General features: G+C 41.6%; 1 protein-coding gene across 3 annotated transcripts in view; it reads right to left on the reverse strand.

The window, feature by feature from the left end:
- Positions 1-17,248, reverse strand: part of fbxw7 (F-box and WD repeat domain containing 7) — a 101,964-nt gene that overhangs the window by 53,905 nt on the left and 30,811 nt on the right. For all 3 annotated transcript variants that reach the window (XM_086157403.1, XM_086157402.1, XM_086157405.1), the window contains one exon: positions 16,679-17,212. In XM_086157403.1, coding sequence (XP_086013529.1) covers positions 16,679-17,212 — 534 coding nt within the window. The remainder of the gene's footprint in view (positions 1-16,678; positions 17,213-17,248) is intronic.

Here is a 17,248-nt window from a genome sequence, read left to right on the forward strand (position 1 = left end):
AAAAAGTGCATTTATCTCATGTCAGCTGAGGGTTCTGTACACGTGCATGTACACAAGCGTCATCGGCATGGGACGATTCCATCTCATTTCCAGCCATAATAACGATGACACTGATGATGGCGTTAAATGCAATTCAGTATCATGCAAGTCGGTGTGAGGAAAGGGATTCAGTTAGTCCTGCAAGAGGCCCTGAATTCCACAGAGGATCTAATCCTTTTATTACCGGGCAAATATTTGGATTTCTGCTTAACCTCTCAACAACAGACCTTGGTCACACCTGCTCAAGTATGCACACACGAACAAACACACACACACACACACACACACACTTGTGCAACAACCCTTCCCTTACTGCTGTTAAATATAGAGGCACTTGATACACCGAACAGTATGTGAATTCCGAGATGAGGCAAGCGAAAGGGTTTTTGTCCTTTCAAACACACTGAAGTTTTAACAGAACGAAGCGACCGATTAAAATATTTGCTATTCTAACGTTCGCTCAATTTTGAAGGGGGGGAAAAAAAAAAAAAAGAAATCATGTTTTCCCAACACCCTTATCTTTCGGATATTAAAAGGGGTGTTAAAACGGATGCTGGCCTCGCAATGCCTACGGAAACTGACTTCAACTGTGTCACTTTCTTAGAGTTGGAGTGGAAATTCTCTAACTTGACGGCAGATTCTGTGTTCTTTACTGCAGCCTGATAGTGCAGGAGGCCACGGATTGCTGTAAAGGTCTCTGGCTGCACCGCAGTGCATCAGAGGTGCACATCAAAAGCAGGGAGGCCACACGCGGCGGGAGTCAGACAGCGGGGTTCGTACACTGATAAGACAGACTATGCAGCCGGCGACATAAGTCACAGCCAGTCATATATACATTCACAGGCTGTTTTCAGTGATGACTAGAGTATTGCGAGCATGACATGGTGAAAGTCACAAGAGAAGCTTGTAGAAGGTCAGCACAAGGAAATGCTGATGCTAATGGAGAAGGACAGGACCAGACACACTGACTTACAGCTTGAATGTCTGGAGGCAAAAGCTTAGTCTGGAGGAAAAGCGGCTTGAAAGAAACAAGATGACACCTTCAGTGCGATTGATAAGTCTTAACATATACCATAGATATTTCAACACTAAGCTCCCAGAATTGGTATAAATGAACAAGCGGCGTCGTTTTCTGGCGCTTGTTCGAAAGGCCTTTGAGAGACTTCTAACACAAAACGAGAGTAAACAAAATGCAGGGAGGGCAATATTCTCACCCGATTTTTTGGGTGATTTGCCCCCACTCTGCTTGCCGGCTTCATTCAGAGGGATTTGTTATATTAAGTTTGATAGGACAAGACTAGTTACACAGTCAAAACTATTTATATAAAAGGCAGCCATAGAAGCACTCGCCAAAATCAATCAATCAATCATCAGCTAATGTGACCATACATCTTATGACAGCCCACTATTAGTATCAATAATAAAAACCTCTTATTTTCCAGTGAATTAAAAACTCAAACATAATTAAGTTCTGTTTGTATTTTTCATGAATGAAGGGATCCTAAAAAGGGGAGGGGGGGGGGGGGGGGGGGGGCGTGATCGCAGAGAAATCCTTCAAAAATGTTTCTAATGACAGCAAAGCAAAAACACCGCAGGCGCAGGTCAAATTTGATGTTCCTTAATGAATAAATGCCTCACAGACTCCTTACCACATATTAAATATTTCAAAATAGCAGTAAGTGAGGTCAGTGACACAAACGGATAACGCCTCTCAATCAACGAACCTCACTAGAAATTCCACCGTAGGTTAGTTACTTCTGAAGGGGGATTTAAAAAAAAAAAAAAAAAAACATGAAATGATGGAAGAAACCAACACATCCATGATATATCTAAAAAAAAAAAACCTCAAGAGTAATGTGGGTGTATGGAAGTAAAGATCCAAAAAGCTCCACATCTTCATTTAAAAGGCGATGCGCTGCCTTGGCTCCCAAACGTTGTGCAGATTGTGTGTATATATGTCTTTCCTCATCGCTTGTCGAACATAGTGCTCAGCATTAACATCTTCAGACAACCATGTGGCAGGTGGGAGCACATTGCCATCAAGTATGCTCTGCGTATGAAGCGCCATAAAAACCGAGGCGCTGACTGTACACCCCCGGCTCAGACTCCAGTGGTATGTAGACCAAGAAATTATTCACAAGCGCACTGTCTAAATGCAAAAGGCTGCTCAGTCATTAATATTCATTCGCCACTGATGACAGGAAAGGTTTGCAGCACGAGTTACAAATTAACATCTTAAACAGTGTTGCTCGTGATAACATTCTTAAGCGCGACAAATGCGACGAAATAGTCGCTCCTTTCGGCTGAGTTCAAGAGTTCATTTGAACCCGAGGCAAATTGACCCAATCACTGATCACGGCGCTGGATGGCGAGCCGACTGAATCTGAAGGCTCTGGAATGCATCTCAGAATAGACAATGGCAGATGCTTTCCTCTCCGGTGTTATTTGTAGCCCCAAGGCGATACAATCCACCCTCCTGCAGGACACCGCTGTGCCCTGGCCGCTTCAGGCCGAAGGAGCACGGCTCAACAGTCGGGGGATGAAATCAGCATCGTTTTTAAGATCGACTCGTGGTAGCAGTATGTTTGTATGCATGGCCGTTACGCTCATTTTAACCTAAAAATGTCAACGATAGTAAATGTAATTATTTTAAAACTTCGCTTTCCATAAGAATCTTTTTTTTTTTTTTGTATGAGTATGCTACTCCTCAACCCGACGTATATCCAGCGGGTGTCATCGGAAAACTATGTCGTGGAAGATGTGGAAATTGACGCACGCGAGCAGGACAAAAACCTCATAATTCCCACCCAGAGGACAAAAAAAAGTCTGCGTTTTAAAAAAGAGTGTTTGTTGAGGATAATTCCGGTTAGTGTACATTAAGGCCAGTCCTTCTTGATGCACAATACCACTGACTTTTTTTTTTTTTCCCCCACAAGAGGTGTTGGCGGGTCACTGCAGTGCAGCGGAGCAGTGGCTGTGCTTAAGGGCTGCACATTTTCTGATGGGGTTGCAGTGTTCATTTCTCCCTCTCTCTGGAATATTTAGCAAAAGAGACAATGCTGCAGCACGAGGAGAGAGCGGCGAGGCCAATCTGCATCGTAATGCAACTCTAGCCGTCTGATGTTACAGACAAAAAGGGACAGCAAATAAAGCGACGGAGCAACAGTTGAAAAGAACATAAGCGGCGCTAAAATAAAGTGCGGTGTGCGAACGCCATCGCAGGACAACTAACCTCAGGCAAACCCACTAAATAAAGCACCTGCTCAAACAGCAAATGCATCTTGCTGTTGATAGACATAGCTGCCATGGGAAAGTCCAGATCATCTTACTCAACAGCCCTGCATTGCAGGGTGTGGCGGCTGAGGAAAGTGATACTCTCACGAAAATGTCCCACGGTTAATGTTCTATATCTTGATAGCCGTCGACTGCACAGGTGGATGCCAGATCTGGCAACAGGAAATACAGTCGCATCCTCCTCACCTTATTAATCAGCACTTTAATTCAGACCTATTTTAATCAGCGTGAGAGACTTTGGAGGCCTGGACCAGTTTGCAGCAGGATATATGTAAATGACTCCCCCATGTCGCTGTTAAATTCTGCATTTCATAGGTGGAGGGAATACGACATGTAAAGCCACATCTGCTGAAGACACGCCTGTCAAACTAAATCGCACAATACTGATGAAATGACTAAGACAAATCTTTACACATTTTACCGCAGATGTCTGTGGAGGATCTCAGTCATCCAGGTCATGGTGAATTCTCGCTGAGACCGTCTGTCATGGCAACCGGACTTGCATATCTTCAAGTGAAGAACTACAAGTCCGGTCGTCAGTCGACGTTTCGCATCAAAGTTTGCAAAGGTTCTGGTACACAAGAGCAAGCACGAACTCCCGGTATTTAAAATGATCTAAAAAAGAATCGCTGCTCAGGAGAAAGGATTTAGAGAAAGGACGCAAAGCGGCGAAGACGGACATGGATAGTGTTGATGGTGTTTTTGATGGTGAGCTCCAAAAGAACTGAAAACTGAAAGATCTAACGGGTAGGTTTATTTTATACTTGGCTTCAATACGCCTTTAGGAGTATGCGATGATTTGAAGTATTCATCTTTGTATTTTTGATGACGCACACAAGCATCCAATCACTTTTGGCTTCGACAAATGTGTGATGACAACAGCGTAACATTTGTCAGCTTTCACTTTTCTATCTGGCACAACTTAGATTAGATTCAACTTTATTGTCATTACACATGTAAAGATAAACAAAAATGCAGTTAGCATCTAATCAGAAGTGCAAAAAGCAGAAGTGCATATGTATAGAATGTGCAGTATTTAGAGTCAAATGCAGTATTAAAGAATAAATGCAATTTCTTCTTTTTTTTTTTTTTTTTTTTTTTTACAGCTAGTGCGAGTAGAGGTGGATAAGATATGAGCAGAATATGTGCAGCTAGTGCACTTTTTTTTGCACCCAGGTGATGTCTTTCACGGTTTAGAGCCCGTTTTATTAGGGTCTGAACCCGCGGGTGCTGGTCAGCCACAACTATCCTCTCTCTGTCGAGCGGACAGGATGCCACATTGAACTGAATATTTCAGTGTCTCCATTCCATTTAGTCTATTCTGTGTTAGTTTAATACTCTAAGTGCCACAGGAGGGGGAAAAAAAAATAAGGTCCAACGCTGCATACTTAAGTGAAGGATTGGTTATTTGAAATGCAGAAAATGATCGAGATGAAAAAATGTATATATGTAAATGTATCCATTTAATAGTCTAGGAAAACATAATTAGCATAAAAAATATGCACTTTCACAATATAATCTTCAGGTTGCGCCACCGTGCAGACCCCCTGAAAAATCCTTGCTATGTCATTCAGCGGTGACAGCTGCCGCATACACAGCAAAGCCCACGTGAATTCTCCTCCGTACCGAGCAACCACCTCTGAACAGCCTTGCGGGACATTTCATTAAATTCATTTCAAAAAAATAAAAAAAACAACATTGCCGCTATTTCCTCACTCGGCTTGCTTTGTGCTTCTTTCAATCAAGAAGTGTTCTTGAATGCAAACAATTCACAATTATGATAAAAGCCCTGTCAAATGTTTTTTCCACACTTGAGCTCAAGAGTTTTTTTTTTATTAAACTGTGCCTTTCTTGTGTTGATAAATTAAAAAATATAAGTAAATAAAAATCCTTGCAGCAATCATTTGAGAGTCTTATTAAACAATGCCTTATTTTAAGCAGGAAAACTCAGTGAGGGTGTGGTCTATCCTCATTATCGTCATCATTATGGGCTCTGAAAATATAAGTGCGCGTGACTGAGTTACGTCAGCAATTGATGGTACTAAATTAAAGGTTTGACTTCAACATTGTGGAGAAAAATAAATATTTCCCCATCGGAGGAGCCACGCCGGCCGGTTGAAAGCCTGGAAATCAACAGAATATCTTGGCCACTGACATGGTAACGTCTTAAAACCGATTAAAACCAGCTTTACATCCCCTTTCAGTGCGGTTCCAGGATACGGGAGTTCAACACACTTGGAAGCCTAAAGCGAACTAAAGTACACTATTTAATATGAAATTATGAGGATCTGGATCACAAGCCACTATAAAACTTGATGTGTCAGGGTTACATTTGCCTTCCCCCCCCATTCACTGTTGTGAAATTGAGACTGAGACAGCATTTATCAATCACACTGCACACCGAGCTCCTTTAAAACAACATCAGTGTCAAAGGAAACCCAAGCGAGAAGCGTTATCGCGAATTTCTATATTCGGCACTTGACTGTCAAAGAAGAAGAAGAAAACTATCAAAGTTATTTTGGAGCTGCTTCAACCTTCAAAGTGCTTTTCAGCTAATATAAGTTATATTGGCCCTCCATAAAATGAAAAAGCTCAACATCAAAACCTGTAAAGGGAATCACTATTTAATTAAATGGGAGACACAAGTGCGAAATCCGCCAATTCTCATTTATCGTTTCCGCAAGAGTTCTGAACTCCACTTTGTGATTTTTATTGTAGTTGTGTGACGGGATTGTAAAGGAGCGCGATATTTCTGAGAGAACAACCAAGGCTCGGGTAGTTCTGTTGTGTGTTGTATGAACCTTTGACATTTTCATTCTGTTGCTCGGCTGAATCCAAGCTGCACAATCAACCCACGACGTGCAACGTACTCACCCGTCTACGGCAGAAAGGCAAACCCTGAGCGATAATATTGATGCTAAATATTCGGAGTACTTTCTGGGGGGGCAAAGGCTCGGCTACGATGTCCTTGGGGTCGGCCATGGCGAGCGCCTTGCCCTCCAGCGGGACATGTAAAGCCTTCTCCTTCCCATTTGGCATCTTTCTCCAAGCACCGGCAGACGAGAAACAGGGAATAGGGCAATGCCGCAGCATTGCAAAAAAAAAAAAAAAAAAAAAAAAAAAAATTTAAAAAACAACAAAAAAAAAAAAAAAAAAAGGCCTTTCAATTGATCATACCACTGACTTTACCTCAAAAAGCAGGTCTAATCATGCAAATCAAAGACTTCTCAAACAAACGTATCTTCCGTAAACGTCAAACCCATGTATGTACGAGCGCCGACGCTCCTGTCGCATCTACTCAGAACTCATCTGCCTGCTAACTGGCGCCCTTTCAAATAACTTGGGGGTGTGAGGTCACTGTTGCGTCGAAGCCAGGGAGCCAGCTGCTGTCAGGGCCCCCAAAAGAGGATGAACTGGCACAGCCTCTCCCCCTCAGACAGGCACGGCGGAATCCGCTCTCATGACCCCCCTCAGCGGTGGAATGTGTCCCATTAGTCGTCTGACACAGCACACGTGTCTGGGGAGCTTCCTCATTGTGATAATTCCATGCCCTTTCTGGTCCTCCAAACTTCACATCATCAGATAGTCTTGTTAACACTGGCTGCATTTAACAACCAACAGATTAGTGATCCTCAATTTTTTTTTTAATTGCATTTGGAAGGGAAAGCTCACACGCTGTAATTTGCTTAATGCCACCTTGGCTCAACTCCTTCGTGGAGCAAGATGTTCTGGAATGTCAGTAACTCCATCTATTTCAGCAAGGAGGCTGGGGATATTTCAGGAGACGATCACGCAGTTGTCGGATGTTAATGTGTGTGATGCACGCGCTTAAACAAGGATGCACGTCCCCTCACTGCCCATGCAAACATTTTAAAAGTATGTTCATATCCGGCTGCGCAAAGCATTGTCCTTAAAGAATCCTTGCACCGCGATGCCTGTTTCCTGTGACTGAAATATTTCAAACTTGGCTTGATGGTGAGTCTTGCATGCATAAGGCTGGAGGGAGTCCTAAAAAAAAAAAAAAAAAAAATGGAGTCTGGATGTACTCTGTATGAAAGGTCTTAAAATTTGGCAGAATGAAAATGAATGTAAGACAAGGAGATATATTCTACATGCTGCGACAGGCTAACCCCGACACGACAGAGCTCCATCTGTTACGGTAGCTAATACCTTTTTACTGATCAAAACATGGACTGTGACCTGAAAGGGTTCGACGAACAAACATGGGGGACTGATGTTTGTCTGTTTTTACGGATTCTCTGAAAAACCTCACAGACAGTACCATCCAGCAAGCTGACCGCCAACGGGAGCTTCTCTGGAGATACTTTGGCGTTTGCGTGCACAAAATCATTCCACAATGCTGAGGCACTTTCTAATCTCAGCATGCACATGTGGGGTGCAAGATCACAAAATGCAAATCCTATTTATCTGCTCCAGCGACACAAAGCAGTTCTGATTGTGAAACTTCATATGTATGAAGGAAAAAAAAAAAAAGAAGAAGAAAAGAAATCAGTGCAATCACAGACTAAATCAAATTAGAATTGAAGAAAGTGAGACATTACATTACATTTGGCAGACGCTTTTATCCAAAGCGACTTACAATAGAGGACATAGGGACTGCAAATGCACTTGCAAATACACGATGCACAGGAAATATACAGAACAGTAAGCTTGGGTTAGTGAGTTTTTTTTTTTGACAAGACATACACAAACGTACACACACTGCATAGCCTAACTTGCTGCCTAACCTGATCTGGGGCATCAGCCCAGTAAAAAGTCCTGAAAGAGAACAGTTTTTACCGGTTTCTTGAAGGTTGAGATAGATGATGCTAGTCTTGTTGCTTCTGAAGACGGTGCAACTCTAGCAACATTTAGCACGGCGGCAGGATATTCATTAAAGTTGTGTTTGTACTCAATGCCACATTTGTGTGTATGTGTGTGTAGGGGGGGGGGGGGGTGAATCAGTCCTGAAATATGTATAAATTACGCAGGTGGCAGGAGACAACCTTCCCAGCGCACACTTCAATGTCAAGCACATGGTCATGAAAAGAATTACTGGGCTTAAGCACTCTTCTATTCTCACAACCACCATTGTTTGAGGAGGATTACAATGCTTGTAACATTCATCAGAGTAGACTGGGGACTCCGACACACCAGACTGACGGTAGCCTATTAGACGCCATTGAGTGTTTGTGGCACCCTTCGTTTTTGCAATATGTTCAGCACATTTGGTGCGAGTTGCTGCCTTAAGAGTCAGCTGCTCAGCCAGCAAAGCGTGTCTGACGGAAGGCGGAGACGGTCAGAGAAAACTGCCTCACGGAAAAATATGATCGATTAGTAATAATTACTATGGAGTGGTATTTCCTTTTCCGTCTGTATCGGAGGAAAAGGCAGAACGTTTAAATACCATTCAAAATGGGAAGCAAAAGTATTTTCATTTGTTTTGATCAGGATAGAAACACACCGACAAAAATAGAGTTTACAATTGTAGTCGCGACTCAAAAGCTATATACATACATATATGTATATATATATATATATATATATATATATATATATATATATATATACATATATATATATACACACACATATATGTATATATACATATATATATACACACATACATACATATATATGTATATGTATATATACATATATATATACACACACACATATATATACACACATATATATATATACACACACACTAACACAAACATATATATATATACACATGTATATATATATACACACACACACGTATGTATACACATATATACGCACTTATATGTATATATATGTGTGTATACATGTATATACATGTGTATTTACAATATAGAATACATACATTATATGAATATACATACATACATACAATACATACATCCACACACATGCGTACATTATATATACATACACAAGTGCATATATATATATATAAACATATATACACATATACACATATAAACACACCTGTATGTGTGAATGTATGTATGTTATATATGTGTATACACACATGCACGCACGCTCGCACGCACACACACACAAACACACACAGACACACACAAATTCCCCTCCAATGATACAGAGTCAATACATAAAGACTGAACACAGGTCGTCCAATGGACCACATAATGCAGCCCATATTATCTGCTAAAATTCTCGAATCCTCAAGAACGAGTCAACTTGGATTCCGTGTTCCAAACCTGTGACGCTCCTTTGTGCCCACGGCTATCAGACTGTAAACAGCAGTCTGGACAACACACAACTCTGACCACTGGCCACTCACTCACGCAAGTTTACTCCTGTCCTCGCCTGGCAATTTCTTATATTTTTATACTGTTGTTGTCTCTGTCCTTTTTGACGTCTCTGTTTATATTTATTGTTATTGTTTAATTGTTGTATTGCGTGCGCGCACACACACACACACGCCAAAATGGGTTGTAAAAAAATGTGACAACACGGCACACTAGTTTCTGACCTTGTAGCACAAGGCCATGTTGGACATAAGCATCATCATCTAAGGACGAATGAAGGGAAAAGGATATGGATTTAGAGTGGGACAGGTGTGTGTGTGTGTGTGTAGGATTGTAGTGTATTAACCTCCTCTGGTAATGGTACCAGATCACTGCAAGGTGGCAGATGGTCACACCATTTGTTTGTTCAGATGGCCCTTTCAGTTGCCGTTACCTGAGTCAAGGCTGGAATATGAAGGCCTCGTCATCTCTGTCACCCATAACAGGTACTCTTTAAAATAATAAAAAAAAAAGCACAAAATGCACAACCCAATCTTTACTGGAAAGAAAAATAGCATCATATTTTCCTCCTTCAAAGCAAAAAAGGACTAATTTATTTCCCTTGAGGGCTGACTAGTGGCAGACCAAAGAGACCATGACTGAAAATTGTTCCCATCCGGTGTGAAACATCCCCAATAAGATACCCGCTAGATGAAGGGAAGCTTGTTTGTGCACGCCTGTGCCTTGTAGAGGTTACTTGAGCTTTCAGGCTAATCTTAGGCCGTCGAGTAATGTGCGCACACTTTTCCAGGTTGCCACAACACGATATTTCACAAACAACATGCGTTTTTCTAGCACGGGTCTTCGGTTAGGACGTTCTACTAAAAGTACATCTTATGCTCAGCCAAGTACAAACCCTAACTTTATTACATTACATAATATCTATCGTATGCTATGATAAACGGGTTGAGGAAATGTTTATTCCACTTGGCTGCCGCTGACAGTTTTCTTTAGGGTCTGCCTGCGCTTTTCCTCACTCTGCTGTAAGTCTTGTGAAAATACCCACAGCCCGCTGCTCAGACTTCATACAGTAGGAAACCATGCTATATTCTGGCATGACAAGACGAAAACAGACTTTTGAGTACCATAGGAGGTCTGGGGGATGTGAAGCTACAAGGGTGCGGAGAGGAGCGCAAACCGGAATGAAAGACAAGCGGACCTAGAATATTAGCGCCAGAAATAAAAACCACAGACCAAAAATCTGTTCAAAAATCTGGCACAAACTTTTTATGGCCGCAAATTTACGACCGCGACGCAGTCCATCAGAGGACTATTAGATCCAGTAACAATGCTTTTACAGAGCGAGTTAATTTGGCATTTACTTGCACTTGCATTTTATACAGTGTTCCTGGGAAAATGCCAAATATGATGTCGCAATGCCGGGGCCGCGAGAGAGTCAAGAGGTCAAAAATATTACGCTTCTTGACTCTCTGTCCAGTTACGCGTCGCTCCCGGCCTTTCACAGTAACTGAGATCATTGCATATTCTGGGTTGACAAGACGGAGAGCCATCTCCTCCAACAAAGCACAAAGACCGCTACAAAAAGCGTTTGCGTTTGAAAACCATTTTAAAATCTTTGAATCTCTGCAAAGCTCAATCAGTTCATTTAGATCCAGGATGGCAGTTTAGATTTTTCTTGCACAATTTTAACGGACGATGGCAAACTTCAACCAAACACGCAGCGGGTGTTGGTGTATCGTCATAAAAATGTGATAGTTTGCAGAAACCCTGGCCATCATTTTATGACCTAAAACTTTGTGCGTGCTGCAAATGTTTTCTTTATTACCTCAATAAAACCCTTCTGAAAGCATCCCAGTCTTCAAGGTCACAGGTTTGTACTAGTTTGTAGATGAGACGTAATATCGAAGTTCAAATTCGCACCGGGATATTTAACATCGATCTAAACCTTCCTTGAGTTTAATAGCTGGGATTTCATCCCATTCAACCGTCGTACATCTATAATTTGCCAAAGCCAACGAATAAGACCTTGAAAAAAGAAAACTAATGTTTCCTGCCTTGCTCAGAAGCATTTCCATTTAACCTTCACATGGACTGTTAAGATGCAGCTACAATGAGCACAACCTGCAGGACTGGTCAGTGAACGCTTCTCATAATAAAGCCCATGCCTCCCCCTGGTGTTGAATTGCAAAACAATAAGGTGCTGCATTTCTGATTCATTAAACTACAACTTTGATAAGAACAAAATTTGAAAAAAAAAAAAAAAAAAGCATAACCTTGGCTGTAGACATGAGAGGTAGTCAAAGTCTAGCAAAGACGAGCACTTGCATTTACACAAATCAACAAAGAAACCATGAGGTCATCGGCACCATAATTATACCATGTCAATGTTAAGGACTGCAAAAGTAGATTGTCCTTGTGTTCATCCCACCAAGAGAAAAATCCAATTAAGATAATCCAGAACATAGTCACCTCAAAGAGTAGCCCGCTTATAATGGCTGAAACCATATCTTTGCACCCAGGGTGGAATTAGAGAGAGGAAAGCAGACGGACGGCCTGCGATGCTAAGAAAGGATCACTTGAGCGGGGCAGTGGAGGAGTATTGAGTAATCATGATGTTCTCAGTGAAAACTGAAATATTGTCAATATTGTATTTTGCAAGGAACCCCTGCTAGCTGTTTGTGCGAAAGAAGCGAACGCTGCTCTTTTATGGCTCCTCACTGCCTGCGTAACAAGGCAACAGTGTGGGTGATGCCACCTACAATAGGCAGGCGGCCTTTTCTTTAAAAGAAACCTTTAATTGGTGGCAAAGGATGAAATGTTTATGGGGAAGAAAATTGGACTGCGGACTGTGCCGCAAGTATACTGCAATGCAATAGCAGATCCAATTAAAAACAAATATTTCAAGATTCAAATCTTCACTATTTTGATGCACAATTCATTTTTCTGCATTTTTGAGATGTATTGCCGAGAGCGAGAAGCCCTCTGTTTATGTGTCCGTCACAGTGGAGCGAGAACAGTTTGATTTATACTTTTCAGCCTCCGTGTTTCTCAGGCAGTTAACCTTCGAGACAAAGAGTGAAGAGCCTCTCTTGTTGAATTGGTCGCTGAACATAATCTGTTAGCTTGGAAAGAATACGAGGAAATATTTGGTAAAAATGAAAAAAAAAAAAAAAGGAAAACAAAATAAATTAATTAAAAAAAAAAAAATTAAATAAAAAAAAAAACACAACTGTGGCAGATACAAACATGAGACTGAATTAAAAAATATTGCTCTGATGTATTTTTACACATCATTCATGTATGATTATTAATGTGCTGTAAATAAACCATATGCTCTTTACTCAGCACAGGTCTATTTCAATATAACCCCCATCATGTCCTCCTCCAGCTTCGCCTGACAATTTCCACCAAAAGCCTGCGGCCACAGCACAAGTCATCTAATCCTGGAGGATCATTAAATAACTCTATCATTAGTCATGAGTGATATGTTTAAATCAAGTCTAAACTGGGCCCCAGTGAGGGCAGGAAACCTGGGAAACAGTATGGATGATTCTTATCAAACGTTATTGCAAAGTCGGGCTTTTTGGTTTGTATGATCTCTTTCTCAAATCAAAGCTTATAAGGAAACAATTATATACTATTTAAAAAAAAAAAACACTCTTTTTAATGCTATTTTTGGAAATTATATTCAAGTCTAATAGTGTTCTCAAAGACACAGCAAACCATACTATGATATGTGGATTATCCAAAACTCAATTTTTATTTTCAAAATTGCAAAATTTATTTCTAACAGGGTGTCAATTATCTATTAAGCCGGTGAATTACGCCACAAAAAATAGCCCGGTTCACCTAAAACAACCTTAGGCATTTCCCCAGCGGCCAATGTCAAATAGCCTTCCTCATGTGACATGTTAAGGGAACCGTATACATGGACTCACACCCTCGAAAGCCAGGTGGCAACAAGTTTCATGTAAATCCAACACCGCGTATTCGATCATTCAGCACATGGGAATATAAAAAAAATACACGCCCTTCAAGAAGAGGACGGCTTACGCTGTATAATATGTTCACCCGTCGGTCATTTAAGGGTTACTGGTGCACCGGGTGCATATTGATCAGCGAAGACCTTTACGGAGTAACAAAGTAAAACGGTAAGTAGAAGCCTGAGTATCATGTAGCCATTTCAAGAAGCAACAGTGCCACGTCCGGAGGCAACGCCTGAGCAAACAGCCCGGAGGTCCCCGGAGGATCATTTGTCCTTAACGGGGACAAAACAAAGCAGATGATACAATTTGATGTTTTTACAATTTTTTCCCCCCCATTTGCCTTTTCCAGGATCTAGTTACTTCATTCGTTTTCTGTATTTGGACACTTCGGTCACACGTCGGCTAATCTCCCCCGACCTCCACGAGAACATGCTTCATCTAAACATAGGTACTTATGGTGGCCCCTCGATTCGCGTCCGCAGCTGTCGATACAGGACGTTAAAATATTTGCATCTGCAGAAGGAGGGAAGTCTGTTGTCTGTACTTTCCTAATAACAAATAGAACTTTTTGTTCACTGCCAACACCATTCATATTTATAATAATACCTATTTATTGCCAATACAAATCCAAATGCACCGTGGACAGCAAAGCAAGGATTTCATTGCACAATAAACACTTTGAATCTTGAATCTTTTAAAGAATCCCATTCATTTTCAATTTCGGAAATGGATATTTACTGATTGTTGTCCAAACTACAACAGTCACTGCCAGGAGGGGAAACTACAAAACACTTATGTTAATTTTTGATTGCGGTGGCGCTGCACCAGTTTTCAACAGTTGTAGAAAAGCAGATTTGGGCAGAAACAGTGGAAAAAAAAATTGTTTTATATATAATTATACAAGAGAAAGGGTTGTTTAAACTTAAAAAAAAAAGGATACATTTTTTTATGTTTGTTTTTTTTGTCTACTGGAAGCAAAGTGTAAAACATTTAGCATCAGTGTTTTAACTTTCCATTTAAAATGTGGAACCCATTTCAGAATGAATTGTTTCTAAAATCCAAACTACCTGTTGTTTGACACAGGCGTAAACGGTTAAAAAGAAAAAAAAAAAAATGGAAGTAACCTGGTGTGACATCGTGGCTGAGAATCATATAAACCTATCGTCAGCTGTTTCAAAGGGGAAATGTCATCTTGCCTGTTATATTTAACCTATGTTTAATATCGACATTTGAGGCTGAAAAACATGACACGACTCCGTACAGATTGCCGCCACGGTCATATCATGCAGTTGGAGTAGAGGCGTGTTATGAGTAATCCAAAAGACATGCTCTCTGTGTATAATAATAGAGCTTACTTAGCGTTCAACTTATTTTGTCAGTTAAGGGACGGAAAACGGTCATTCGATTTGTCCGAGCAGTATCACCGTCCAGACACAGGAAACATTTCCCTGATAAAGCTGTGGTCTATAAAAGACTATGCACACAATATTTGAAACGCTAGATGAATAACTACTGCAAAATTTCAGGGGTGGGGAGACAAATACTCTGGATATATGGCCAGATACGGAGAATAATTAGCAATAAATGGCAAATCAGCTTAGAATGTGTGAGATTGTTACTCCCAGTCAGAAAAAGGGGGTTATATCCAATCATTAGAATAAAACCTAGAACTGCAACTTGCCATTCTTCTCATATGCTTTTATAACCATAAGTTGGCTTAGGGTCTTTATGCCACCAAAAAAAGTCACAAATACCTTTGTCTCTGATCAAATGTATGTGCCACCTCTGAATTACTGGCCGTGTCCTTGCAGACAAAATCTCTTGACAGGCTCTTTTCTCTTTCTCCTTCCTTAAACACAGGTGCGCTCAAGGCCACATTTCATCTTGTCAACAGTTATCAGCGAAACGTGAAACATTCTGCGTTACATCACTGGATGTCATTCACTGGCAGCTCTGCAGCCGAGCTCAGCACAAACACTATCAGCTGGGGAGGCATTAAACTGGACGGGTTATTGTTTTTTTATACTCGATTTTGGCTTTCAGTGGTATAATTTTGGCATGATTACCTAACAATGCTAAATAAATCACACGGGCCCAAGTTACTAACATTGATTTGATTTGATTTTTTTATATATTGATGTTAAATTGGAAGTCTATACTGGATTACATATAAATAAATGTTTAAATACTTAATATGTCCCATAAGAACAAATAACCGAATTATAGTAGTTAACTGGTTAAAATAGTTTGAAACTTGACATCGCTGTATAGAAATTCACCACAATCAAAGTGATTTTCTACCATAAATAGCGTGTTGCTTAGATAATGACATTTTAAAGGTAATATTATATAGATATGACAAAAATGGAAAGCCTGTTTGAGTGAGCTGCCTTGCCTTTCAAACCAACTTAGGGGAAAACAAATCCAAATTGTTTGAACTCTATGTTGCGGATAGACCGAGATCCTCCTATTTCACCGATATGACGGCAGACGGCAGATAATCATTTACGATCGAAGGACTAAAGAACTCCAATCTGAGAAACTGTGAGTGTGAGAGTTATGGTACGCAATGAAGAATCACCAAAACAGTTTAGCTGATGCTAGCTGTGGAAGGCGCGTCTCGTAATAGAAGCGACCAGGCTGTCCAAAATAATAATAGAAAAAAAGTTGCATGAGACAATAACTTCTTTTCACTGGTGCCGAAAAAGTTAATATTCATTTAGAGCGCAGTGATGCGTTTGCACCACAAGAGGGCGCTAAAGTATTAAAAACCATGTCGGCGCCCTCTAGCAGAAACGAGGAAGTCCTGCCTGTGGCTGTCTGCTGCAGAGGTAATCCCACTGCCGCTGCCGACAGCCAGTCCTGCTAATCCATCAAATAGCTTCCCTGTGTCCGTTCGCCTGAACGTGACGATTTAAGCCTGCGTTTCACGCAATGCAACGGGTGAAAAGACGTTTCGTATCCGCGGCGGGCGCGGGCGGCCAAAAGACAAAATAATCAATGAGAAACTCGCCTGATCCACACAACTCGTCGTTTGTTCCTGGATTCGGTCGGATGTGAGGTTTGTTGAGACTTTGTTGGAAACACAGCGGCGCTTACCTTTTTGTTGGAAGAGCTTTGGTGTGTACAACCCGCGTCCAGGTTGTTATTGGGGGCGGACACATTGTTCCTGAGAGAGGGAGATCGTAGCCCTTCTTCTCCTTCTCCTTCCTCCTGCTCTTCCTCCTCCCTCCCGCTCTCTGCCGAGTGTTCAAAGTCATCACTGTCCTGGTCCATCTCTTCCTCATCCTCGTCTTCCTCCTCTTCCTCCTCACCCTCTTCCCGCTCCTCTTCCTCCCTCCCCTGCTCCTCCCCTCCCTCGGTCCTGTCCTCCACCTCTTCCTCCTCTTGGTGGCCGCTGCTGTTGTTGTTTTCCTCCTCTTCCTCCTCTTCCTCTTCCTCTTCCCCCAGTGGATGGCCTTGCAGCCGCCTCTGCTCTACCCCCCACATCCATCTGGCTCCTTTCTCGCCTCCGTTCACTTCGTTCGGCGGGCCGTCCTCCCCTTCCTCGCCTTCCCGGGGGCCGTTGCTAGCACCGGATTCGTTGGACGCCCATGGTTGTCGCCTCTCGCTGTTCACCTGTGATGCCTCGAGCTGTAAAGCCAGGAAAACAGAAAGAAGAAAAAAAAA

This window comes from Fistularia commersonii, chromosome 12 (genome assembly GCF_037954325.1).
Source record: "Fistularia commersonii isolate RoL2024-O1a breed Wild chromosome 12, RoL_Fcom_v1.0, whole genome shotgun sequence".
Lineage (NCBI taxonomy): Eukaryota > Metazoa > Chordata > Actinopteri > Syngnathiformes > Fistulariidae > Fistularia > Fistularia commersonii.